Genomic DNA, 20,077 nt, shown 5'->3' with positions numbered 1-20,077 from the left:
CTTCTTCTTCTTCTTCTTCTTCTTCTTCTTCTTCTTCTTCTTCTTCTTCTTCTTCTTCTTCTTCTTCTTCTTCTTCTTCTTCTTCTTCTTCTTCTCCTTCTTCCCTCTCGAGGCGCACGGCCCAACCTCTGAATATGTATCTGGTGGGATTCGATGGGCAATCATGTCGTTCAAGGGGGCGGGCGGACCTTTCCGGACCCCCCTCACATTCCGCAAGGGCAAATCGCCTCCGCATTTCGCGCATGGTGTGTTCTAGAGCAGGAAACAGGGTGGGCAAGAGCTGCATGCATATCTTTCGCGGGGCAAGGTTTGTTGCGGCGAGGGAGAAGCAGTTTCGGCACATGGGAATGAATGCCTGAAACGATACGATACGATACGGCGTATCTATCTTATGCCATCGGCGACCGCCCCTGGAAAAGAACTCGAAATAATTACGACAAGCGCACTTCTAGAAGCGCGATTGCTGCATTGGGCGCATTGTCGTGCTATAAGGCTTGGAGTATATATTCCCATGTTCGGTGGTGGGACAGGGGGGTTTGGGGGGAACATGCACTACACCCCTCCTCCCTTGCGGCGGTATGAAAGTGTCGAGACTGCGGAGATTTCTGATTATCATCCACCTTGCACAGTCCTGTCTGTCCTGTGATTATTCTTACGGGCTACTATTACTCTAAAACATGTGAAGTCTTCCGATGCCTCGTGTTCCTCCTCGCACACTGCAAACTATCCCCCAACCCTGCTCGGTATGCCACAGGTACCCCGCATGCACATGATGATAGACCGTATACAGGGGCATCAACCATGGGTCCCTGCTCACGCATGAAAGCGGATATACCCTGCCGCCATGCTCCCGGGAGATCACCACGATAGGTAGGTGGCTCGTGCTTTGGGCTTGATCTGGCCGGCGCAGAGAACCGATCCAGCAGGCGCTCGGGTAAAAGGCCTGATCATCGACGTGGGGGATGTGGGATCTGGCTTTGGAGACGACGGGAATGCAGAGTGTTGAGACAGATAGGGAGAATGGCTGGGGTTTTGGGACTGCAGGAGGGTTTCTGCAGGACCTGTTATGGGCAATCTTCAGTCGAGACGCAGCTAGTCCTCAGATATTTCGAGCGAGCAACGCACGAACTGCTTGCCGCCCTGGCAGAAGTTTGATGGCATGTGAGGCTCCAGGCTTCCGTCAAGCTTCGTAGTTGGTGGCAATATCGCGCCTTTGTTAATTGCCGGTCCAGCTACGGTGCTGAATCCCCGTCGGTAGGCAGAGCTCTCTCAATCTGATTCTTCGTCTCTTCTCGGTCCAGAGACACGTTGCGAAGCATCATACCAGTGACAAATGCAATCACACTCAAGATAAAGGAATACAGAAACGTCCAGTGCAGTGCACGTCCATATGCCACGCAGATCTCCGGTCGATGTTGCACAAGCTCGCCCTTTCGATGACACAGTCGACCGATGTTATCGACTGTCGCGCCAGTGCCAAGCTCTTTCGTGACCAGAACTCTGAAAAGGATGCCTGCAACCGCAAGACCACTGGATGACCCTGCCTGTCGAAAGGCGTACAGCATTCCCGTGACTGGCGCCTGGATGCGCTGCTCTGTGACCGCCAGCAAGCCCGTCACAATGACTGTCAAAACACTCCCGAAACCACTACCCATGGCAATCAGTGACACCACAGTCGTCCAGATGGGCCAGTCCAGAGTACTGAGGAAAAAGAGGAGGGGAGCTGCGACAAAGACAAGGTATACCAGCGGTTTGAGCAGGCCGTAGCCTCCAATAGCCCGCATGGTCGCTCCAGTAGCAAACGACCCAATTGACGCACCAGCTACCTCGCCCAGAAACTGGATGCCCACTTCACTCGTTGTGAAACCGCGGACCTGTATCAGTAGCGGAACGTAGAAAAGTAACGTGTACATTGACGCAGAGACGAAGAAGCCGGACATACAGACTCCAGCAATGCTGCGATTGCCCAGAAGCTGTATTGGTATGATCTGTTCCGTGGCATATTGGAATTCGAAGACGATGAAGAAGAGCAAAAGGACTGCCGCTATGCCGAGAAGTGCCAATGGAGCAATGTCGGCCTGGCCTCCTTCCAGCAGGTTGAGGCCGAGTATCAGCAGAACAAGTGAAGTTGAGAGTAGTATGGCTCCAGGATAGTCGAGATGCAGATTGACTCCCTGTGTTTTGTCCATCTTGGACGGAAGAGTCAAGATAGACCCGAGCAGGATCAGCAACGTCAAGGGCGTGAGGCCCAGGAACGCCCATCGCCATCCGATCCAGTCGTTGATCGCACCGCCGACAACTCCACCAAGTCCGATTCCGGCGGCCCAGACGACATTCCCAATGCCCTGCCACAATGGCCGTTTCCTCAGTGGAAGAATGTCGCTCGTGATGAATTGAGTAATGCTGCTCATTGCACCGCCTCCAGCACCTGCAACCACCCGCCCAGCGACCATGACGCTAGTAGACTCCGCATACCCACACATCAAGTTCCCCACGCCGAACGCGATGATGGAGACTATCAGGCTACTCCGACGTCCAAAGCGGTCGGAGAGTCCCCCAGAGACAGGTTGCGTAGCAGCTGTGGCCACGAGGTAAGATGAGCCTAGCCATGAGACAATGGCCAATGAGGAGAAATCTGAAGCGATTGTCGCAGACACAGTGGTCGTGATGGTTGCGTCCATGGCGAGGAGAAGCTGGCCTAGGTATGGAAAGAATAGTGTGAGATACAACTGCGCGCCGCTGAGCTCGTCTTGCTCTGCCACACCAGAGGCCGTGGTTGTGGATGATGCTGAAGGCCTCTGAGCTTCAAGAAGCGGCCTGCGTTCGGTCGAGCCATCTGTCGCCATATGGACTGTATTCTCGAGGGTGCGATGCAGTTGTCTTTGCTAAAAAACCGAGATTCGCCGTCGAGTTGGTGCAGCCTGAGTTACAGAAAAGGTGGCAGAGGTCAGGCAGGTAAAAAATGGGCTCGAGTAGCATCTGGCACATTCACATCCAACCCGGAATCACTGAATGAAAAGGTGAGATACGATGTCGATGAAGTGAGTGCGTTTCTGATGTTCTGGTGGAAAAAAAGACGTGGCGGGTTAAGGATCCGTGTGCATCCATGTGGGGTCGTGGTTGCATCTATCAACGGATATAGCGATATGAACGCCACCAGGCACCTCTGGCTTTCTTCCGGTTGTACGAGCTTGAGGGAAATTGATAGGTCGCAATGCCGTTGGTGTGACTTTGTAAAGAAGCAAATAGGCTACATATATGGATGACGCATCAATGGCCGGGCAGGCAACAGTGTAGGTAGTGTGGTTTTGAAGCTTTGTCACTAATCCTGACTCACAGAGGCACGCCACGCCTAGTGCACTACACGGGATCAATCACATTCACTCCTTGTCTCCATGAAAATGCGCGAACAGAACAGCTCCAATCCTGCCGTGTGCTCGAGTTCACCGCAGTAGGCGACATGCTGGTCCGGCCTGCATAGCACGAGACAGCCCCGGGTGCGATCGATGCCATATCGGCCATATGCATCCTCGCACACTCCATACACGTCCGGTTCGTCAGTGTAGACAGTATCATACTCCCACCCAGTGCTCTCGTTCCATGGGTGGTAGATTTCCGGCAGACTCAGCAGCGGCACCGAGTCGCGAGGGCATGCCATTATCGCGAAGATATCAACGCTAGCTTGACATCCCATGTCAAGCGCAGACCGTTGACGGATTGAACAAGAGGTGGCTGAGATTGCTTTGCTGACGTTGTTGAACCGGACTGCTTGTGCCTCTACGCGCAAGTCACCAGTAAAGATTAGAAGCTTCCAGCGACCGTTTGAACTCAAAAGACTTCCAACAGACGTAGGTTCTGCATTCGCATGCTTCACCACACGATATGATGGAAGGCGTTGTCCAAGACATATGTGACTAAATCGTTCCTCGACCAATGATTCACAAGCTTCTGTGGAAGGTTCATCATCGAATCTCGGCAGAGAAACGTGCTTTGGTGAGATCATCTCACTCCCAGAGTAGTCGACCGCAACTCCACTGAGGAAGCGGTAGTGCTTATTGCGAAATTCTTGCAGTCCACCACGGTCAATGGCGCCTCTGGAGCAGTAGAAACTGACTGTCTCTCGATCAACATCAATGAGTTCTTCTGCTACTGGACGTCTCTCGGTCTCGTAGCTTGCAAGTGAGCTCGACTTGAGGATGCCTTTGATGACTGAACAGATCTTCCAAGAGAGATTGTACGCGTCCTGAAGGCTCACGTTCATCCCTTGTCCTATCTTCGGTGAGTGTGTATGGACAGCATCGCCTACGAGAAACACCCTCTCAGCTGCGCTGAATTTGTCCGCTATCCTCTGGCCAACTTGGTAGACAGTAAACCAATCGATCGAAGCGTATTCGAAGGTATACGGATGCAGGATCTTTTTCGTGGTAGATATCAACATTTCGGCAGTGATCTTGCTCCTGTCTAGGCGCTCACCCGGCGTTGCTGATTCAAGCTGAATATAGAGTCGTACCAATTGTCTTTCTCGCGGGACGACATGAATGTTGCCATGGAGCGAACTGATAACGCAGCTCTGTCGAATGTCTGGAAAGTTGGTCAGAGGGACCAAATCAATCACGCCCCAGCATTCGTCTGTAGACGCTCCTGTAGCAGCAATCCCAAGCTGTCGGCGAGTCCAGCTATGCGCACCATCAGCTCCAATAAGATACTTGCATCTGATTACTTTTATGCCATGGTCATCAATAGAGTCGTTGGCATCGACGGCTGGTTCCTGCTCCGACGGTGTGCCTGGATTGACCTTGCGCCTGATCTTCACCTCGATCGGATATTTGCAGCTCTCGTCTTCCTCAATCGGTCCCAGTTCGAGCGTCTCCATGTTTCGCTCCACAAGCACTCCGCCCTCTGCGCAGACTCGTTCCAGGAGCTCTTCGATCCGCCCCTGACTCAGCAGACACTGCTGAAACCGGCTTACGCCTGGCTTTTGTGATATGAGGGACTGGAATCGCTCCAGACCACCTACTCCATTCGGTCTCTGCGAAAATCAGCAGCACGTCCCAGAAAACGATAATTATTCCCACCCAGTATCGCATCTGAACATCAACGGATGCTTCGCTGCAGACCTCATGCGCAATACCGAAGCTGTCAAAGATCTCAAGCGTCCGGCAGGTCAGGCCATCTGCATGTCCAGTAAGGACACGCTCGGGCTTGTCATCGAGAATTCGAACGTTGACATGGTAACGCGCAGCCCAGCATGCGGCCATAAGTCCCGCAGGACCTGCTCCTATGACTACGAGGTCTGTATATGTTGGCGTTTCGATCTCCATTGCCCAAGACATCCTTCTCCCGAAAGCGAACTCGATTCGAAGATTCTCCCAGACTTGGAGAGAGACTAAACATCGTCATCGTCCACTGGAAGACAAGAGAAGCTTAACAGAGTAGCCGTCATAGACCTGACTTTGTGCGACGAAACTAACAGCTGCATGTTCATCGCGCTGGATCATGGTCATTGGCGATAATCCGACCGGACGTTCGTGCCATCAGCGGTCGAATAGACATCACGCATCGCGTTTGTCGATTTTTGGTGTTTCGTAGCACAATGAGAGTAGCAGAAATGTTTCCGCCGTTGGTACGATGGAATAACGTCCTAAGACTCGATGCGACATGTCGTGACATTTCAGCAAAGATCCCGACGGGAGGAAGACACTTGGTAACAGTATCAGCGTGCTCGGATATCTGCATGGCGTGTTCATTAATTAGGCATGGGTCTCCTGACTGCCTGTGTGAATGTTGAGTAGAAGTCCAGAGGAAGCATAGTAGTTCTATCACTGTTGAGGAAGCTATCGAAACACCAAACGTGGGTTGAGCTGGTGACTAATCATATCATCACAGAATCTCTACCAGTATCTACTTAGACTGACCCCATGATCTTGCTTAAACGGACCTTCTCTCTGAAGTTAAAGTATGTCGTTACACGTCATCACACATCGTCACGCATCGTCACGCATCGTTGCACATCGTTGCGCATCGTCACACACCATTGCACGCCGCTAAAGGGCCCTGTCTCAAAGTAGTAGATCCATAGGTCCTACAGAGGTTTATTAGATTAAGTCCGTAAAACCCATTTCCCAATATACACGCCAAGACTATATGTATGTTATAGAATCCGTCCCTCGTCAATATACTAAAGAATAGGCGTATAGAACGAGAAAACAGAGAAGTATGAAGAGTATACTATAACAACAGGAGATAACTAGGTACAAAAGAGGGTCTATAGATCCATGGAAGGGGCACCTATTTCGCCGAAATCGATCCGTCTTATATACCTCATCCTTATTTCGGCTATAACTGTAATTTAGAGTTAGTTTTCTATACATATCCTGATACGCATGATATATAACTCTTTGTCATAACTCTGTCGGTTGAGAGGCTTTTCTGACGCTCAGTCTACTAACATGACTGAAATCAAAATGACTTCGAATCTAGGCCCTAGAGTAGAGAATCTTGAGAATCTCATAAACATTAGTATATATATCATCTCTACCCTGAACTCCCTAGCACGAGCGGAGCAACTCGGCTAAGAGCATACGGAATAACCTATTAGGGAGAGCATCCCTTATTTGGATAAGTATTACATCGAATACTATAGTATGAGGCTATATGAAGTACAGCCTGCTTTAGCGCGTGACGAAACCTTCTTGATCCCTACCGGTCGTCCTCCATAAACATGGAGGTGTACTTAGTACTTCTTCGTCGTTCCTTTCGCAGCCCTCCCCGTGCTAGAACCTCATCGAATCAACAGCCTAAATTGCGATAGATGCCCTTGACCATGAAGTCCCAGTCTTAGTGCTACTCTACTGTCAACCTTTCAACAAGGATAATGTGCTCACATCCGCCTGACGAGCTGAATAGTTGTGGACGTTGGGCAAGCACCTAGTGCAATATGTACGTATCCTCAACAGTTTCGGAGGAACACATGGTGCCACCGCTCATCACCCTATTGAATTAACATGGATGTGAGGAAATGGGCGACTGGTGATATGTTAAGTAATCTGGCTGCACCCCGAGAACTGCAGACTCGACTCATCTCCCATCTACCAGACGGCAAGACACACTCTGCTCTCGCAAAATAAACCTCGCCATGGTGACTGCTGAAGGCGTTGAAGGCGTGCCAGATATAGACATCCAGAAGTCACAGATGCCTATACTAGACTCGTTTGCGCGGCCTCGACCACACGCAGAGCAAACAAAAAGAGCTTAGACGAAGTTACAGCAGCTCATTGCTCAGGGAGAGCTTAGCATTGATGGTCGTTCTTTGGACATTGCCAGTGTAGTGGCAGTTTCACGACATCGTTGTACGCCTACCATCGATAAACGGCCCGATGTGCTGGCCCAGGTGAACGAAAGCGTTGAAACGCTGATGTCATATCTCTCTGATGGTGCTTATCTTTATGGTACATTCTTGTCTCCAACCTAAAGGCTAGATCGGCTGACTGGGAACATAGGTGTAAACACCGGCTTCGGGGGATCAGCTGATGTTCGAACGACAGACCTTCTTGCCTTACAGCGAGCCCTGATTCAGCACACAACTTCGGCAGTCGTAACCGAGTCAGATATCGCTGGCAAAATCCATGATGAATATGGTAGCAATGTAATGCCTAGTGTCTGGATGAAGGCAGCTATGCTCATTCGTGCAAATACGAACATCAGAGGCCATTCAGCAGTGTCCATGCCGGTCGCCGAAAGGGTGATCCAGCTGATCCAGAACGATTGCACGCCGCTTGTTCCCCTCCGTGGGTCTGTATCGGCATCTGGGGATCTAATGCCTATGTCCTACGTTGCCAGCGCCATCATGGGTTGTCCAGATACTCATGTCCGGATGGGGAGTGCATATGGTGGTCTGACTACCTCCGCAGACGATGCTCTCCGAAGATTGAACCTGGAACCAGTCATCCTAGGTCCAAAGGAAGGGCTCGGTCTAATCAATGGAACGGCAGCCTCTGCTGCGGTAGCCAGCTTAGCCGTATATGAAGCGAACAATCTCGCCGTCGTCTCTCAGGTCTTGACGGCAATGGCGTCCGAGTCCCTTGCAGCCAATGTCGAATGGACACACCCATTCATAGCCGACGTTCGACCACACAGTGGCCAGATTGAAGCCGCATGCAATTTTCGGTCGTTTCTTGCCGGCTCCAAGCTCGTTGTCGGTCTGTCAGGAGACAAAGACCGCTTCAAGACGGGCCTCGCTCAGGAGCGATATGCCCTCCGCAGCGCCCCGCAATGGATGTCCCCTGTACTGGAAGACCTCCTTTCGGCCTCAGTTCAGATCACAACAGAGCTGAATTCCACTTCCGACAATCCAATAGTTGACTCAGAGCGCTCCGAAATCTATAGCGGTGCCAACTTCCAAGCCGCCGCCGTCACCCTCGCATCCGAAAAGACGCGCTCCTGTCTCCAGATGCTCGGAAAGCTCGTCTTTGCTCAAGCCACCGAGATAATCAACAACACACTCAACAATGGCCTCCCGCCAAATCTTGCCGCTGACGACCCCAGCCTGTCTTTCTGTCTCAAGGGTATCGATGTCAACATGGCTGCGTACCAATCCGAGCTCGGCTTCCTCGCAAATCCTGTTTCCAGCCATGTGCAGTCAGCCGAGATGCACAACCAAGCCATCAACTCGCTCGCTCTTTTGACTTCGCGCTACACCATGCAGGCCGTCGAGGTCATGCAACTGATGTGCGCCAGCATGTTCTACACCACATGCCAGGCCCTCGACCTGCGCGTCCTCCACGCTTCTTTCCTCGCCTCTTTCAATACCTCCTTGCGAGGACTCATCACCCAGACGCCTGCTCTGGCCGATGCCGTCTCAAACGAGCTACACGCCGAGCTCGTAAAGACGCTCGCTGCGACTTGGTACGCAAGTGCGACACTCGATGCTCGTGAGCGCTGCGACGCAACTGCCGCTGCACTGGTCCCTGTGCTCACTGCACATCTCGCGTCGCAGGCCTGCCCTGTTTCTCTCTCGGACACGCAGCGCTTCCGCGAAGAGCTCGGTGCTGCATTGCTCGCGCGTTACGTTTCTCATCGTGACGCGTTCTTCAGCGCGCCCACAACAGCTGCGTATCTAGGTAAGGCATCGAAGGCTTGCTACGAGTTTGTCCGTGGTGTGCTTGGCGTGCCACTGCATCGTGGTTTGGTGGAGCATCCTGGCGTATTCGATGTGGATCAGAACGTTATTGACGGGAGGAAGAAGAGGACGATTGGGAGTTGGGTCGCACTCATACATGGGGCTGTTAGGGACGGGAGGTTGATGGTGTCATTATGGGACTTGAGGAGAGTGCACCCAAGACCAATGGTAGCGCTGTATCAGCGAGCACTTAGGGCACATCACATGATGCTCGAGTGATGGTAGACGCAGTAGAAGCTTAGATTAATGATAGGTTTAGAGTTACGTCGGTCTCCGTTTTTATGCCTTAGCGGTCCTGAACGTAGCTTTCTCGAGCCATAGCGGATCTCACAGCAACGTTTCATGCATCGTTTGAGATCTGCTGATAATGCCAAGACTATCTCTTGTTTCTTGTTTCACCAAACCACGACATCAGGTCACCGTTGATCAATAAACGCTGTGTTCGAGTTGGCGGGAGCAAGATTGGTGTTCGTGTTTGCGTGACATGTGCTCACCGCTTCATGGCCATGAGCCGCTCCCAGAAAACCAGAGCCCGGCCAACCCACCCACAACAACCCGAATGTGGCTCATACCATCGAGCTTACTGTCGTACCACCAAAGCCGCCACAAAATCTTCATTACTGGCACAAAAACCACAAATAATGGGCTCGTAGCCTGTACAAGGAGAAGGGTTGAACAGATCGTCAGCGCCGTGAGGCCACCACTAGCAGCCATTATCAGGATAAAGGATTGATCGCCGAGGAAGTAGTAGTTCCGCCAGACAGATAATATCTCGCCTGTTACAATGAACAGTGTCAAGACAAGTAGCAGCGACAGTAAAACGGCGTTGCGTAGTAGTTCAAGTGAAATGCGAAGTCGTTCAGTCAACGAAACATGGTTCAGCGCAGGAGCAAGATCTCCGTCTTCAGAACGTTGAGACCATGTTGTGGCAGGCTCCGCGTGGAATCCATACGCTCGTATGAGGATTGCGGGAAAGGCGGCAGAGAGAAGACATGAAAATACCAATGACAATATGACCTCCCATGGGAGGCGAATGTTGGGTTTGATGTCAGCGAAAAAGGCGTTCATGGTAGCGATTAGAAACGTAGTGATGCTAAGGGAAGATAGTTCGTCATTGGCGTGAGCGATGGTGTATGTCATTAGGAGAGAAGCCGCGATGATCTCAGCGAGTTCGTAGTTGTGGGCGTCGGAATATCTGAATCGTGTTAGCAGCTATAGTATGCCCTTCAGACCATGGCCATGTAGCTGGTCAGGTCGACCTACGCCAATGAACAATTCGAGAAGTAGAGCTTCGCACACAGCACGAGGGCCAGCATTATATACTGCTTTCCCCAAGAGTGGATTCGTTGTATGATGACTGCGGGCGTGGGCCCTTTCGAGTGTCTCTGTCGAGACTCTTCGAGAACACTACCGATGGAAGCAGCACCATCATGTTGATTCCACGAAGATAACGGCTGATAGCGATCACTTGAATCGGGGCGCCAGAGTCGACTTATGGCAAGCAGAGTTGTATACAGGGCGGCTGACACCGTGAGCTGTATCAAGGTTGCGGCAAGAGGGTATGGAAATTTGAAACGACCAGCTGCGTACGAGTTAGAAGTCTCTCCGAAAGGCCCGGAAAACATCACATACTCGCAAGAACATATTGATTCAAGAAAGTGAGCCAGTATCCAGCGTATATCAGGATCCAGGCCAATACCGCCGCAACAGCTTGTGCAGCAAATGATTGAGCCTTCAGGTTTCCCGAGCCGACAGAAGCTAAAACGGAGGTCACACGATGGAGAAGGCCTGCCAGGGAGGAGTGATGAGGGGACATGCCTCTATCTATCTGTGACCATGCAACTTCACGGATTTGTACATGGATACATAGACTCCGATGACTGTGAGAGAATCGGCGTGTTCAGATTGATGCCAGTCCCAAGTGATCGTGAATTCGGGGGCGATGGCGATACGGACACGTGCTAGATCCTGTCACTCTTGGCACCCGTTTATGCTCTTGGCACAACTCTACCACTAATTCTACTTACATCTCTGAATGAAACCTTGATACAGTATATTGTCTATACTATCTAAGATGAGATAGTTAGTCATATCTAGCTCATAAGTATTTTGTTCTTTATCAAGTCTATTGTAGAGGCTAAGAAAGAGAAGACGGACATGTTTCCTCGGTAGTAATACTCTATGTTTTTCATATAGACCATCTTACTTTCTTTCAATAAACTCTTTACTCTCGATGGAATAGGGCTACATGATAATTTTGTAGCATATAGGAATACCCATATACATGTTATGAGCGTCTGGGTATGCTGGATGAGCACTAAGAAAAATATAATTTAGGCAACCAACGGAGGCGCATTAATCAGCACGTTCATTACGGACACGCTCATTCGGGCCCTCAGCCATCCTGCTCTCTCGCTTCTTCTCTGCACGCGTTCCTTTAATGTGTGCAGACACGCTGGTTTCTGACTCTGCGATGAAACGCAACCTACCTCCTCAGGCATACAAGGTTTTCGAAATCCTGAGAAATATTCTTGTCACAGAGCTCCTCATCCGGGTCGTCTGGATACTCGCAGCATGGTACAGAGGCGACGCTAGACATTATGTCCCTAGCACTCCAGCAGAGCTCTTGCTGTTGGTAAACACGTCGGCGGCGTATCCTCTCCGGTCCATGCAGATTAACCCCGCTGCCAATGTATTCAATCGACCTACTCACAGCGTCGAGAATCGCCCTGACTACCTAGGACCTCGACCCGACGTCGATACCGAAGCCGACATACAACTTATCGTCGAAACCTGTCGGGGAAGCTATGTCCAGAACGAAAAGATAAGAGATATTGCAAGCTGTATGAAGCTTCTGGCAGAGGGCGAAAGTTCTTACTACAGCCTCCCGGATATCACTCTACGAGCGAGCGCACAGAATCCTCAACATGCCGAATATGATAACGCTGATGGCAATCACAACACAATGCAGCAATACCCAGAGTACCAGGCCCCCACAAGCACCTCCCGCGGAGCATGCCATGGGCCCGTAATACCATACCACACATACTGGTCGGGAAGTGTGACATGGCGCGTGGAGGCCTTCATCAAAAGTTATTTGTTCACTCAGAACATCCCCTGTTCGCAGCTATGGCTGTGGTTTGATGCGGATAGTAATCCAAACGCTGTCAGAGATACATTGAGTCATCCAATCTTCGCAAGATTCCTCCCACTGGTCGAGAGAGGGGATCTACGTGTCGAGCCGTGGAAGTTCCCGTCCTGGGTGCCGCTACCTCCTGATGAACATCCTTTCGACCTTCCTGGAGTTGATATCGATCCTAAGCTCATGCCCTTCGAGCCGGCCGCGCTGTCTGACGCGGTGCGATTCATTATGCTTCACATGCACGGAGGCGTGTATCTCGATATTGATATGCTACTGTTGCGCGATTTAAGGCCGCTTCTGCTTCCTAAAAACCACACTTGGGCCGAAAGATGGGGCACTGCGGTCGCACCAGGGGACTATAACACGGCCGTAATGTCGCTAAGTCCTCAGTCACGTCTGTCGACCTACTTCCTACTAGGTGCTGTGCGGATGGGATCAATGTTCCACCCACGGGTAGTTGGAAAGATGGCTCTCACCGATGGTCGTGACAAGGAGTTCCTCAAGCTCAACGATGCAGCCTTCGATCCTGTTTGGACAATATTTGAAGGATATGAAGGCCAGTGCACTGTACCTTGCCTCACCTGGATAGACGATGCGTTTCGAGCGCAAAAGTTTGACGCTGAATGGTCCGCGTTCGAGGGCGCGCCATTGAAGACCCTCGATCTTTCCCGCCCACAGAACGTAAAGACCAAACTTGACTCAGTCCAAGAAGGGAGCTCTCTCGCTATTCTTGCATCCATCTTGGCCGATCGCAGTAGCTCAGTGTCCGATCTGAAAACTGCTCTCCGCAATGTAGGCATCGTAGCCAACTACGACGCGACCCGTGATCGATTTGCACCAAGCAATCGCACTATGCAAAATTTCTATCGGGGCTCATACGCCTACCACATCCACAACCAGTGGGCAAAACAGCCTGAGCCATCGTCGTGGCTAGACGTGCTGCAACAAGCGCATAACGAATTCTTCGCCGGCACGTCGACGAACCCGTATGGTGAGCAATGGGAGGGTCCTGAAGTCTTGGCGTACGACTTTTATCCACAACTGATATCCGGAGGTTGAAGACGTAGTACTCACGAGAGAGAGCGCTGCCCGACATGGACGGAATCGGAAAGGCAAATGACAAAGCTTGTTACCGATGGGCTCTTGATATATCGAAGCTTATAGGTCTCGTTAGGAACGATTGAGCAACTAATGGTGGTGCCAAACCCGAAAGGCCACTCGGAAGACACATTGTAGCCTAAGGCTTCGATGATGACGTGATTCGCAAGATCATTGCGATGAAATGCACCGTGCGTCATTCACGAGTCTGAGGGATGCGAGACACCCAGGAATATCGTGAGACGTGCATTGCGATACAATCGAAGGAGCTGATCATATGACGTCGATAGTGATAGAGCCACAACGTACTGGGCTGCCTGAAACATTACCAGGAACACATCAAACAATCAATTCATAAGAGGCCCATGACCACGCGACTGCTGCTGTGATACCTGACTCACGTGGGTCCACGTTGTTTCTACTGCGACACCCAGGAACCCGGTCGTCATCGTCTGATTCCTAGATAACACGATCCACACCCCATTTGAAGGACTTGGGCGGACCTCTGTCAAACACAAGAGGTAATTACAGCTATCGGCGTGCCCATGACTCTTGCCCTTGTAGACGTGAGCATCAGATACCCGGCCTATCAATCGCTCAATGCCAAAAGTGCTGTGATCATGGAGTATGATGCAATTCATACATATCCAATACGCTCGCGACACTGCGCGATCGCCGCGCTAGGCTACGGGATTTCCTGGATAGTCATTGCAGGCATGAGGTGCAGGTGCGTGCCATGCCTAAGATTAGAAGACGTGTGAGGTGCTCCAAGAGCTCGGAACAAAGGCAGCGAAAAGGGCACAAGTGAGGATAGATACCTCAGGCTGCTATGAAAGGGCATCGAAGATGTGGCTAATGACAATGGAGTCGTTTGAAATAACGTGTGTCCGTGGACCTGGCCGTCGACGCGGACCTGGACGTGGAAGTCTGGAAGAACGACGTGGCAGCAGAGTTTCATGTTACCCCTGCCAAGAGTAAAGCTACGCCTGAACGAGCTTAACAAATGGGAAGCATTAGGCTCCTGACCAATCATGTGTCGTTGCGTTGTCAGTGTAGCTTGTGGTACGTGCGCGTGTGTGGCACAAGAGCACAACAGCAACTCCCTAAGCTTTCGCTCGTGATTATTGTGAACAGCCGGGCTAGGCATCTTTAAATTATCTGTTTCCAATCCAGGGCCTAACTCTAATAATAAGCTTAAAATACAAAAGCTAGTAACAGAACTAGATATAGAGTTAGAAAATAGACACGAAGTGTATGAAACAAGCTAAGTTCAGATATAGGGATACATAGTACATTAGCTGATAAGATAGCTCCCGCGCTTCCTCGTGGGACCGTGGAGACGTAGAACCAAGTATTATTTGACATACCACATAAAAGCACACGCTGGTAGTGATATGTGTCGGTGGCCCGCCAACCGTCGCGTCGACCTGCGAGCAACGAGCACCTTCACAACCGTGAGCATACAGGCGTTTGACAGACCACAAACCATGAACGCATGAGTAGATATGGGCTCATACGCCCCAAATCGATCTGCCGTGGGCACAGCGAAGCGCAGAGGCGATAGTGGCGAAATAGGAGCAGGAAACAACGTCGAGCTGCTGACTCGAGTCCATTGAAACCATTGAAACCAAGCTTGACTTGAGTCGAGTTCTCAGCGATGCCACAGAAGAGTGACATCCATATTCGCATACCATAGCCCAGCCCTTAGGCGTGATATGTCGTCGATATGATTCGTGGCTTGCAGGGGAAAAGATAAGCTGTCGTGCAACGAACGCTCTTGTAGATGCAACCCCATGGGGCCGGAATGTCATTCGGGTGGGTATGGTAATGCACACTCTTGGCAAAGCTTGTAAACTCTGAATGGGAGATGGGCGGAGAAGACGATGGAATCTTGTCCATCTTGGTTATGAGAGATAGGGTAATAGTACGGCAGAAAGTTGTATGCATTGGAAAGACCGCACACTTGGTTTGAAAGTATTTGTTATGACGATGCCGTTCTCAGCGCGGTGTTGTATGTGTCCTGTAGGCACATCCATGGCTCTGACGCCACTCAGTACGACAATGTCGTACTCGGTGCTCAGTTTAGAGAACGCAAGTCACCAATCTGAGAGAGGGTTACATCTAGCGCTCAAACAGACTCAGCCTTGCCGGTATATTACCCGCATGGCATAATGGGCTAAGCATTGTAAGGCTGACAGCTAGGACCGGACGGTTGCATCTTACAGCACAGTATTATGAATGTCTTTATAGTTCGTAAACGCATCAATATTTGTTTACAGCAGTACAATATATGAACCATGTTATACTAGGTTTCAATTGACAATGTAGCTTATAAACTGGCCATCATCTCGACTGGTAGTAGACATAAAATAAGGATGATAGGAAGGAGGATAAGACCTATGACTTAAAGGGGTGGCTGCAAGTGTATATGTCACGAATCATCCATTCTCAGTCAAGAGTCAGTTCTATTAGCATGATCGATGGCGTGGGGAGGTGCATGCTTGTGCCTGTGCTTCTAATTACAGACTACGATAGTGGGGGCTTCCATGAAACGTCAGGGATGAGGCCATATTTCCTCATAGCGTAAGCCGTTGATGATGCACCCATCACATGCCCGAGCGAACATGGGGAACGCTGCATATCAATGTGACAATACACACAAGCATGCGTATATATACGTGATCTAGACCCGATGTTAACATCTGGCTCTCCCTCTTTTCAGTAACTCGTGGACATCACTAGCCAATGCCTATGTCATCGCTTTTGGCTGCTCTTCGGGATGCTTTGTAATATTCTGTTAACGTTTCTCATATCCTCAATCGCAATCGATGCGCACGTCACTCGAGCAGAGCAGTGGCCGTCCACTAACGCAACCGAAAAATGTGCTATCTCTGAAAACGACCCAGACATTTGGACGAAATCAAATGCATCCGCCTTCCTGGAGGCTTTCTTGCGCAAGAATGGGCCGGTAGACTGGCTGCACAATATGGACCTTGCGACAACCGCTGGAGGTTCCCAAGGATCATCGAGCTTACATTGCGATCAATATCCTGCCCAGGACGTATGTCCTTTCCCAAGCCTACGTTGTACGGACTTCACCCCTCCTGAGGTTTACTTCATAAGAATGGCGGCGGCTAGCATGTATTCTTTTCATGCGCTGGTTGGGACGCTCATAGATACACTGTTCGGCCAGGAGGGTCTCGAACTTGACTCTATCATGCAAGATCTCAAGCCTAAAGAGTACAAGCAACCGCTCGCCTTGTCTATCGTGAACAACTTGCTGTTTTTCATCTATGCGGTTAAACTGGACTTTCCCGCAGACACAATCTTTTCCCTAGCGATGGCTGCTTTTGGGACGGCGAGGAGCTTGGACATGCTCAACGAGAAGACTTCCAAGGAATTCCCAGCAGCCGAGATAAAACATTACCTGCGTCAAATATGGCAAGAGCAGAACCAAGACATAAGGTCAGCTATGTCTGCCATATTTAAGGGCATAGACGTGCCGCAGACCCCCCTGGACAAGCTTCTGCCAGAGGAAGGCAATTGGAATCATGATGCGCAGCGTATAGCAATGATATTCTCGAGCAGTAACTGGATTCAAGATAAGGCAACGACAAGTGTCCGAGCTGAGGAAACGGTAAAAATCTTTGGTAGAAACTTGGTATGTTCTTCGCATCGACAAGAGGTTTGCAATACTGAAAGTCTACAGCAAAAGGCCATAGTTGGACAGGCTTTGAGCCAATACGGTATGGGTATCTTTGTAGAAACTCATTGGAAGCTTAATGAAAAGGGGGAAGAACCTGCCGTGACAGATGAGGCAATCTGCCATCATTATGCAGAAGGGCGCTGGATGAATGTTACCACCAAACATCCTAGACCTGGATGGCCGGAGTACTATAATGTTTGTTGCAACGTGTATACTCATGCCTTTTACTGACATCGTCATACAGCATTGTCTCAGAATCGGGGAAATACATGAAGTATGTAACGCCGAGGGCGCCGTTCATTTCAAACCCATTGCGCCAGAAAGATCAGACAAATTATATACGAAGTATAACATAACGCTCGAGGAGATCTATCAGAATGCCGTTGAGTGTGCCTTGTCCACTAAAGGTGACCACTTTCGGGATTTAACCCCTGTGGAGGGAACCAATCTCCCAAGGTGTCTGTATAACCTTAGAGTCGTCGTGGCTCGGCTTAACCTTAGCGCAGGCTCATCGGGTAAGTTAATCAATGTATAGGCCTTGAAGCGCTTTACTAATCTAATCTTGGTAGATCCTTACCCAGGCGCGCCAGTGAAAAAATAAGCATGCTAAAATTAGTAAGAATTAGTATAGATTACTAAAAATTAGTAAGAAAATGTACATCTCTATAGAAGCCTAAGTACTCTTAATATCTAAGCTATTATTATTAGATTAGTAACTCTTTAGCTAGTAAGGTAGAGAAATCTTAATGTTTCTATAGAATACTATTAGTAAGTACTAGTATAGAGAAAGAAATCTAAATCTATTACTATTAGTAAAGATTAACAAAGAAGTAGAAAAAATAATATTACCTAGTAATTACTACTATTATATATATTATAGCTATTATAGAAGGCCGTATCTATAGCTCTATATATGCGTGTCTAGTAAGATCTATTACTAGTACTATTTGAATTCATAAGAATAGAGAGTGGAGTATATTATTACATCTAGCCTGTGTCCTTCTATAAGAATAATTACTAACGTCTAGTACTAACATGCTAGATAGGTACTTATACTAATATTTTTAGAACGACGCTTCTAAGTTATAGATTTAGACTATATGATAAATCAAGGGAAGCGACCTTATCATTCCGGTTTGGACGAGTGAAGGAAGTCCTTAGCAATATTACCATTAATTGTGTACGATTATAATGAATCGTTACATCAGTTCTAGCACATTCGGCCATACCAACCAGAAAGCAAGCGGTCCCGTTCGCTCCCGCCTATTTAAGCTGGTTAGGGGTAGATTAGTAGTAAGGTGGGTGACTACTAGCGAATACCTACTGTTGAATGTTTTGCGTTTTTGTAGACCGCTAAGGTTGCTTATATTGCACTCCAAATTCTTTCTGCGTAGATCTTCCCTTATTCGTTTTGATAGACGAAGAAAGCAACGCCTAGGCATGGTGTCCTTCACTAAGTAACCTTAACAAGCTGGGCATTGGGCGCTTCCTAAATACAGTCCAGATTAGTAGATTACTGATTACCCTGATTTGGCCTCATGAGTTATTCTAGCATGTTTAGATCCGATGGTGTCTAATATGTAATCTGGAAAACACCATGGGACAATGTGTAAATTCACGGTTGCGCTAATAGTATAGACTATGTATGGTATGGCCATGATCGATGCGACTTTGAGTTGTTGGCATAACAAAGCTCGCGAGATGGAAAAGAGCTCAAAGTAATAATTCAATGACTAGAGAGTATACGAGACCCGCATTGGTGGATCTGTTCGACCTAGTGTCACTTATTGATCGTTGTCGGCTGTCGACTATCTCGCTTCGACTTGGGCAAGTTCGAATTATCACCTTCATCAGACATGATGTTCGAAGGGCTACAGCACGTGTGTAAGTATAGGCCTCCTGCGGACGGTTTGGTGAATCTTGTGAAACAGTACTCGGATCCCACAGAGTTCAGTGATCGCACTCAGTGATTACGTCGAGACAATAGCCTCAATGCTTAGGGTAACGATGCTCGACTGAGCTAGGAACCACTAAAGTTTAGGGCTAATGATCGAATTTGATGAGAACTTAGTTGTGGCATACCTTAGCACCGCTCGCAAGCTGGTACGCTGATTACCTTGTCAGAAAGACCTCAAGCGGGCGAATTAGGCAGCTCGAAAGGTTGCAAAACGATGGTACATTGAGTGATGAGACAATGAATTCCTGAATTCATCGCAACAGGATCCTCTTCAACAAATGAGAGACGGCGTCCTGGAGACTTCGTCATATGGCAATATGTCGTACATGCTTAGTGATGGGGGAGAAGAGAAACTAGATATCATCTGCACAAGAAATCAACCTTGATTCTGCATCTGGCCTACCGACAGGCGCCAACGACCTGACTGTCTCTATTCCGTCCTGACAGCTATCATTTTGGAATCCTTATAGATCACCAACATGGCAATGGCTCAATAGACGCAACGATCGAGTTACATCAGGGAACACAGACCAAGACAGTCTCAAAGACAGCCAAAGTCATACAGGATACTCCAGGTATAGGGGTCCATCGTTGGCGACCACCATGCACTCTTCAATGGACGTGCGAATACCTGCGGGCGCACCTCTAAACTTAACATTGGTACTTCTAGCGCCATCTGTCTTATACAGATGATAGACAGAGCTTCTGGTAAGCCTTCTGGTGGCTAATATCTTCCACGTATAGTGTGACTGCAAGGTAGAGTCACGAGTTTCTCAAAAAGCGCAGGGGGTTAGGGCTCTCCAAATGGCAGGTCTCATATTGATTAGATGTCTATTAAAGATGCATCGCTAGAGCCACTGGACGGATTTTGTGGAGTCATTTGGGCTGGATGCAAGCGCCTTCAGTGATTGACCCCAGAGTTCCTCATTCAACTCTTGTACAGGAATCCGATGTTGTGATTGTCTTAATTCTCGACGGCTGTCGGTCGGTCGCGGG

At 49.4% G+C, this 20,077-nt stretch overlaps 6 protein-coding genes across 6 annotated transcripts; 3 read left to right on the top strand and 3 right to left on the bottom strand.

Moving 5' to 3' along the window:
* Positions 1-924: 924 nt before the first annotated feature.
* On the bottom strand, positions 925-3,108 carry EJ05DRAFT_214241 (MFS general substrate transporter). The gene has a single exon (XM_033739857.1). It carries the CDS (start codon positions 2,844-2,846, stop codon positions 1,233-1,235), a length of 1,614 nt encoding a protein of 537 aa, XP_033595871.1. The 5' UTR covers positions 2,847-3,108; the 3' UTR covers positions 925-1,232.
* EJ05DRAFT_214240 (uncharacterized protein) lies at positions 3,109-5,442 on the bottom strand. The gene is made up of 2 exons (XM_033739856.1): positions 5,076-5,442; positions 3,109-5,029 (listed from the first exon to the last, which is right to left on the bottom strand). The coding sequence occupies exons 1-2, from the start codon at positions 5,331-5,333 to the stop codon at positions 3,371-3,373; spliced, it is 1,917 nt and encodes a 638-aa protein (XP_033595870.1). The 5' UTR covers positions 5,334-5,442; the 3' UTR covers positions 3,109-3,370.
* Positions 5,443-5,593: 151 nt separating this feature from the next.
* Positions 5,594-9,397, top strand: EJ05DRAFT_494889 (phenylalanine ammonia-lyase; the record flags this gene model as incomplete). Its single annotated transcript, XM_033746217.1, has 3 exons — positions 5,594-5,623; positions 7,271-7,448; positions 7,500-9,397. 3 exons carry the CDS (start codon positions 5,594-5,596, stop codon positions 9,395-9,397), a joined length of 2,106 nt encoding a protein of 701 aa, XP_033595869.1.
* A 4-nt stretch (positions 9,398-9,401) lies between these two features.
* Positions 9,402-11,469, bottom strand: EJ05DRAFT_480429 (uncharacterized protein). Its single transcript, XM_033744866.1, has 5 exons — positions 11,336-11,469; positions 11,195-11,247; positions 10,811-11,136; positions 10,442-10,760; positions 9,402-10,373 (listed from the first exon to the last, which is right to left on the bottom strand). Exons 3-5 carry the CDS (start codon positions 10,992-10,994, stop codon positions 9,677-9,679), a joined length of 1,200 nt encoding a protein of 399 aa, XP_033595868.1. The 5' UTR covers positions 10,995-11,136; positions 11,195-11,247; positions 11,336-11,469; the 3' UTR covers positions 9,402-9,676.
* A 182-nt stretch (positions 11,470-11,651) lies between these two features.
* On the top strand, positions 11,652-13,379 carry EJ05DRAFT_494895 (uncharacterized protein; the record flags this gene model as incomplete). Its single annotated transcript, XM_033746218.1, has 1 exon — positions 11,652-13,379. The coding sequence occupies one exon, from the start codon at positions 11,652-11,654 to the stop codon at positions 13,377-13,379; it is 1,728 nt and encodes a 575-aa protein (XP_033595867.1).
* A 2,656-nt stretch (positions 13,380-16,035) lies between these two features.
* EJ05DRAFT_214179 (uncharacterized protein) lies at positions 16,036-17,819 on the top strand. Its single transcript, XM_033739854.1, has 3 exons — positions 16,036-17,079; positions 17,128-17,639; positions 17,694-17,819. The coding sequence occupies exons 1-2, from the start codon at positions 16,198-16,200 to the stop codon at positions 17,353-17,355; spliced, it is 1,110 nt and encodes a 369-aa protein (XP_033595866.1). The 5' UTR covers positions 16,036-16,197; the 3' UTR covers positions 17,356-17,639; positions 17,694-17,819.
* Positions 17,820-20,077: the final 2,258 nt, after the last annotated feature.

Source organism: Pseudovirgaria hyperparasitica, assembly GCF_010093815.1.
Source record: "Pseudovirgaria hyperparasitica strain CBS 121739 unplaced genomic scaffold EJ05scaffold_20, whole genome shotgun sequence".
NCBI classification, from domain to species: domain Eukaryota; kingdom Fungi; phylum Ascomycota; class Dothideomycetes; order Acrospermales; family Acrospermaceae; genus Pseudovirgaria; species Pseudovirgaria hyperparasitica.
The sequence above is the reverse complement of the archived record's forward strand: the minus strand, read 5'-3'. Positions and strand labels throughout refer to the sequence as shown.

What these genes read in the sequence shown, in the direction of transcription:
- EJ05DRAFT_214241 (XM_033739857.1), bottom strand. Translation starts at nt 2,846, where the DNA reads ATGGCGACAGATGGCTCGACCGAACGCAGGCCGCTTCTTGAAGCTCAG.
- EJ05DRAFT_214240 (XM_033739856.1), bottom strand. Translation starts at nt 5,333, where the DNA reads ATGTCTTGGGCAATGGAGATCGAAACGCCAACATATACAGACCTCGTA. An exon ending in ATGTTCAGATGCGATACTGG is followed by an intron (nt 5,030 to 5,075) that starts GTGGGAATAATT and finishes TGATTTTCGCAG; the next exon opens with AGACCGAATGGAGTAGGTGG.
- EJ05DRAFT_480429 (XM_033744866.1), bottom strand. Translation starts at nt 10,994, where the DNA reads ATGTCCCCTCATCACTCCTCCCTGGCAGGCCTTCTCCATCGTGTGACC. An exon ending in GAATCAATATGTTCTTGCGA is followed by an intron (nt 10,761 to 10,810) that starts GTATGTGATGTT and finishes ACTCGTACGCAG; the next exon opens with CTGGTCGTTTCAAATTTCCA. An exon ending in TTCTCGAATTGTTCATTGGC is followed by an intron (nt 10,374 to 10,441) that starts GTAGGTCGACCT and finishes AACACGATTCAG; the next exon opens with ATATTCCGACGCCCACAACT.
- EJ05DRAFT_214179 (XM_033739854.1), top strand. Translation starts at nt 16,198, where the DNA reads ATGCTTTGTAATATTCTGTTAACGTTTCTCATATCCTCAATCGCAATC. An exon ending in AAATCTTTGGTAGAAACTTG is followed by an intron (nt 17,080 to 17,127) that starts GTATGTTCTTCG and finishes GAAAGTCTACAG; the next exon opens with CAAAAGGCCATAGTTGGACA.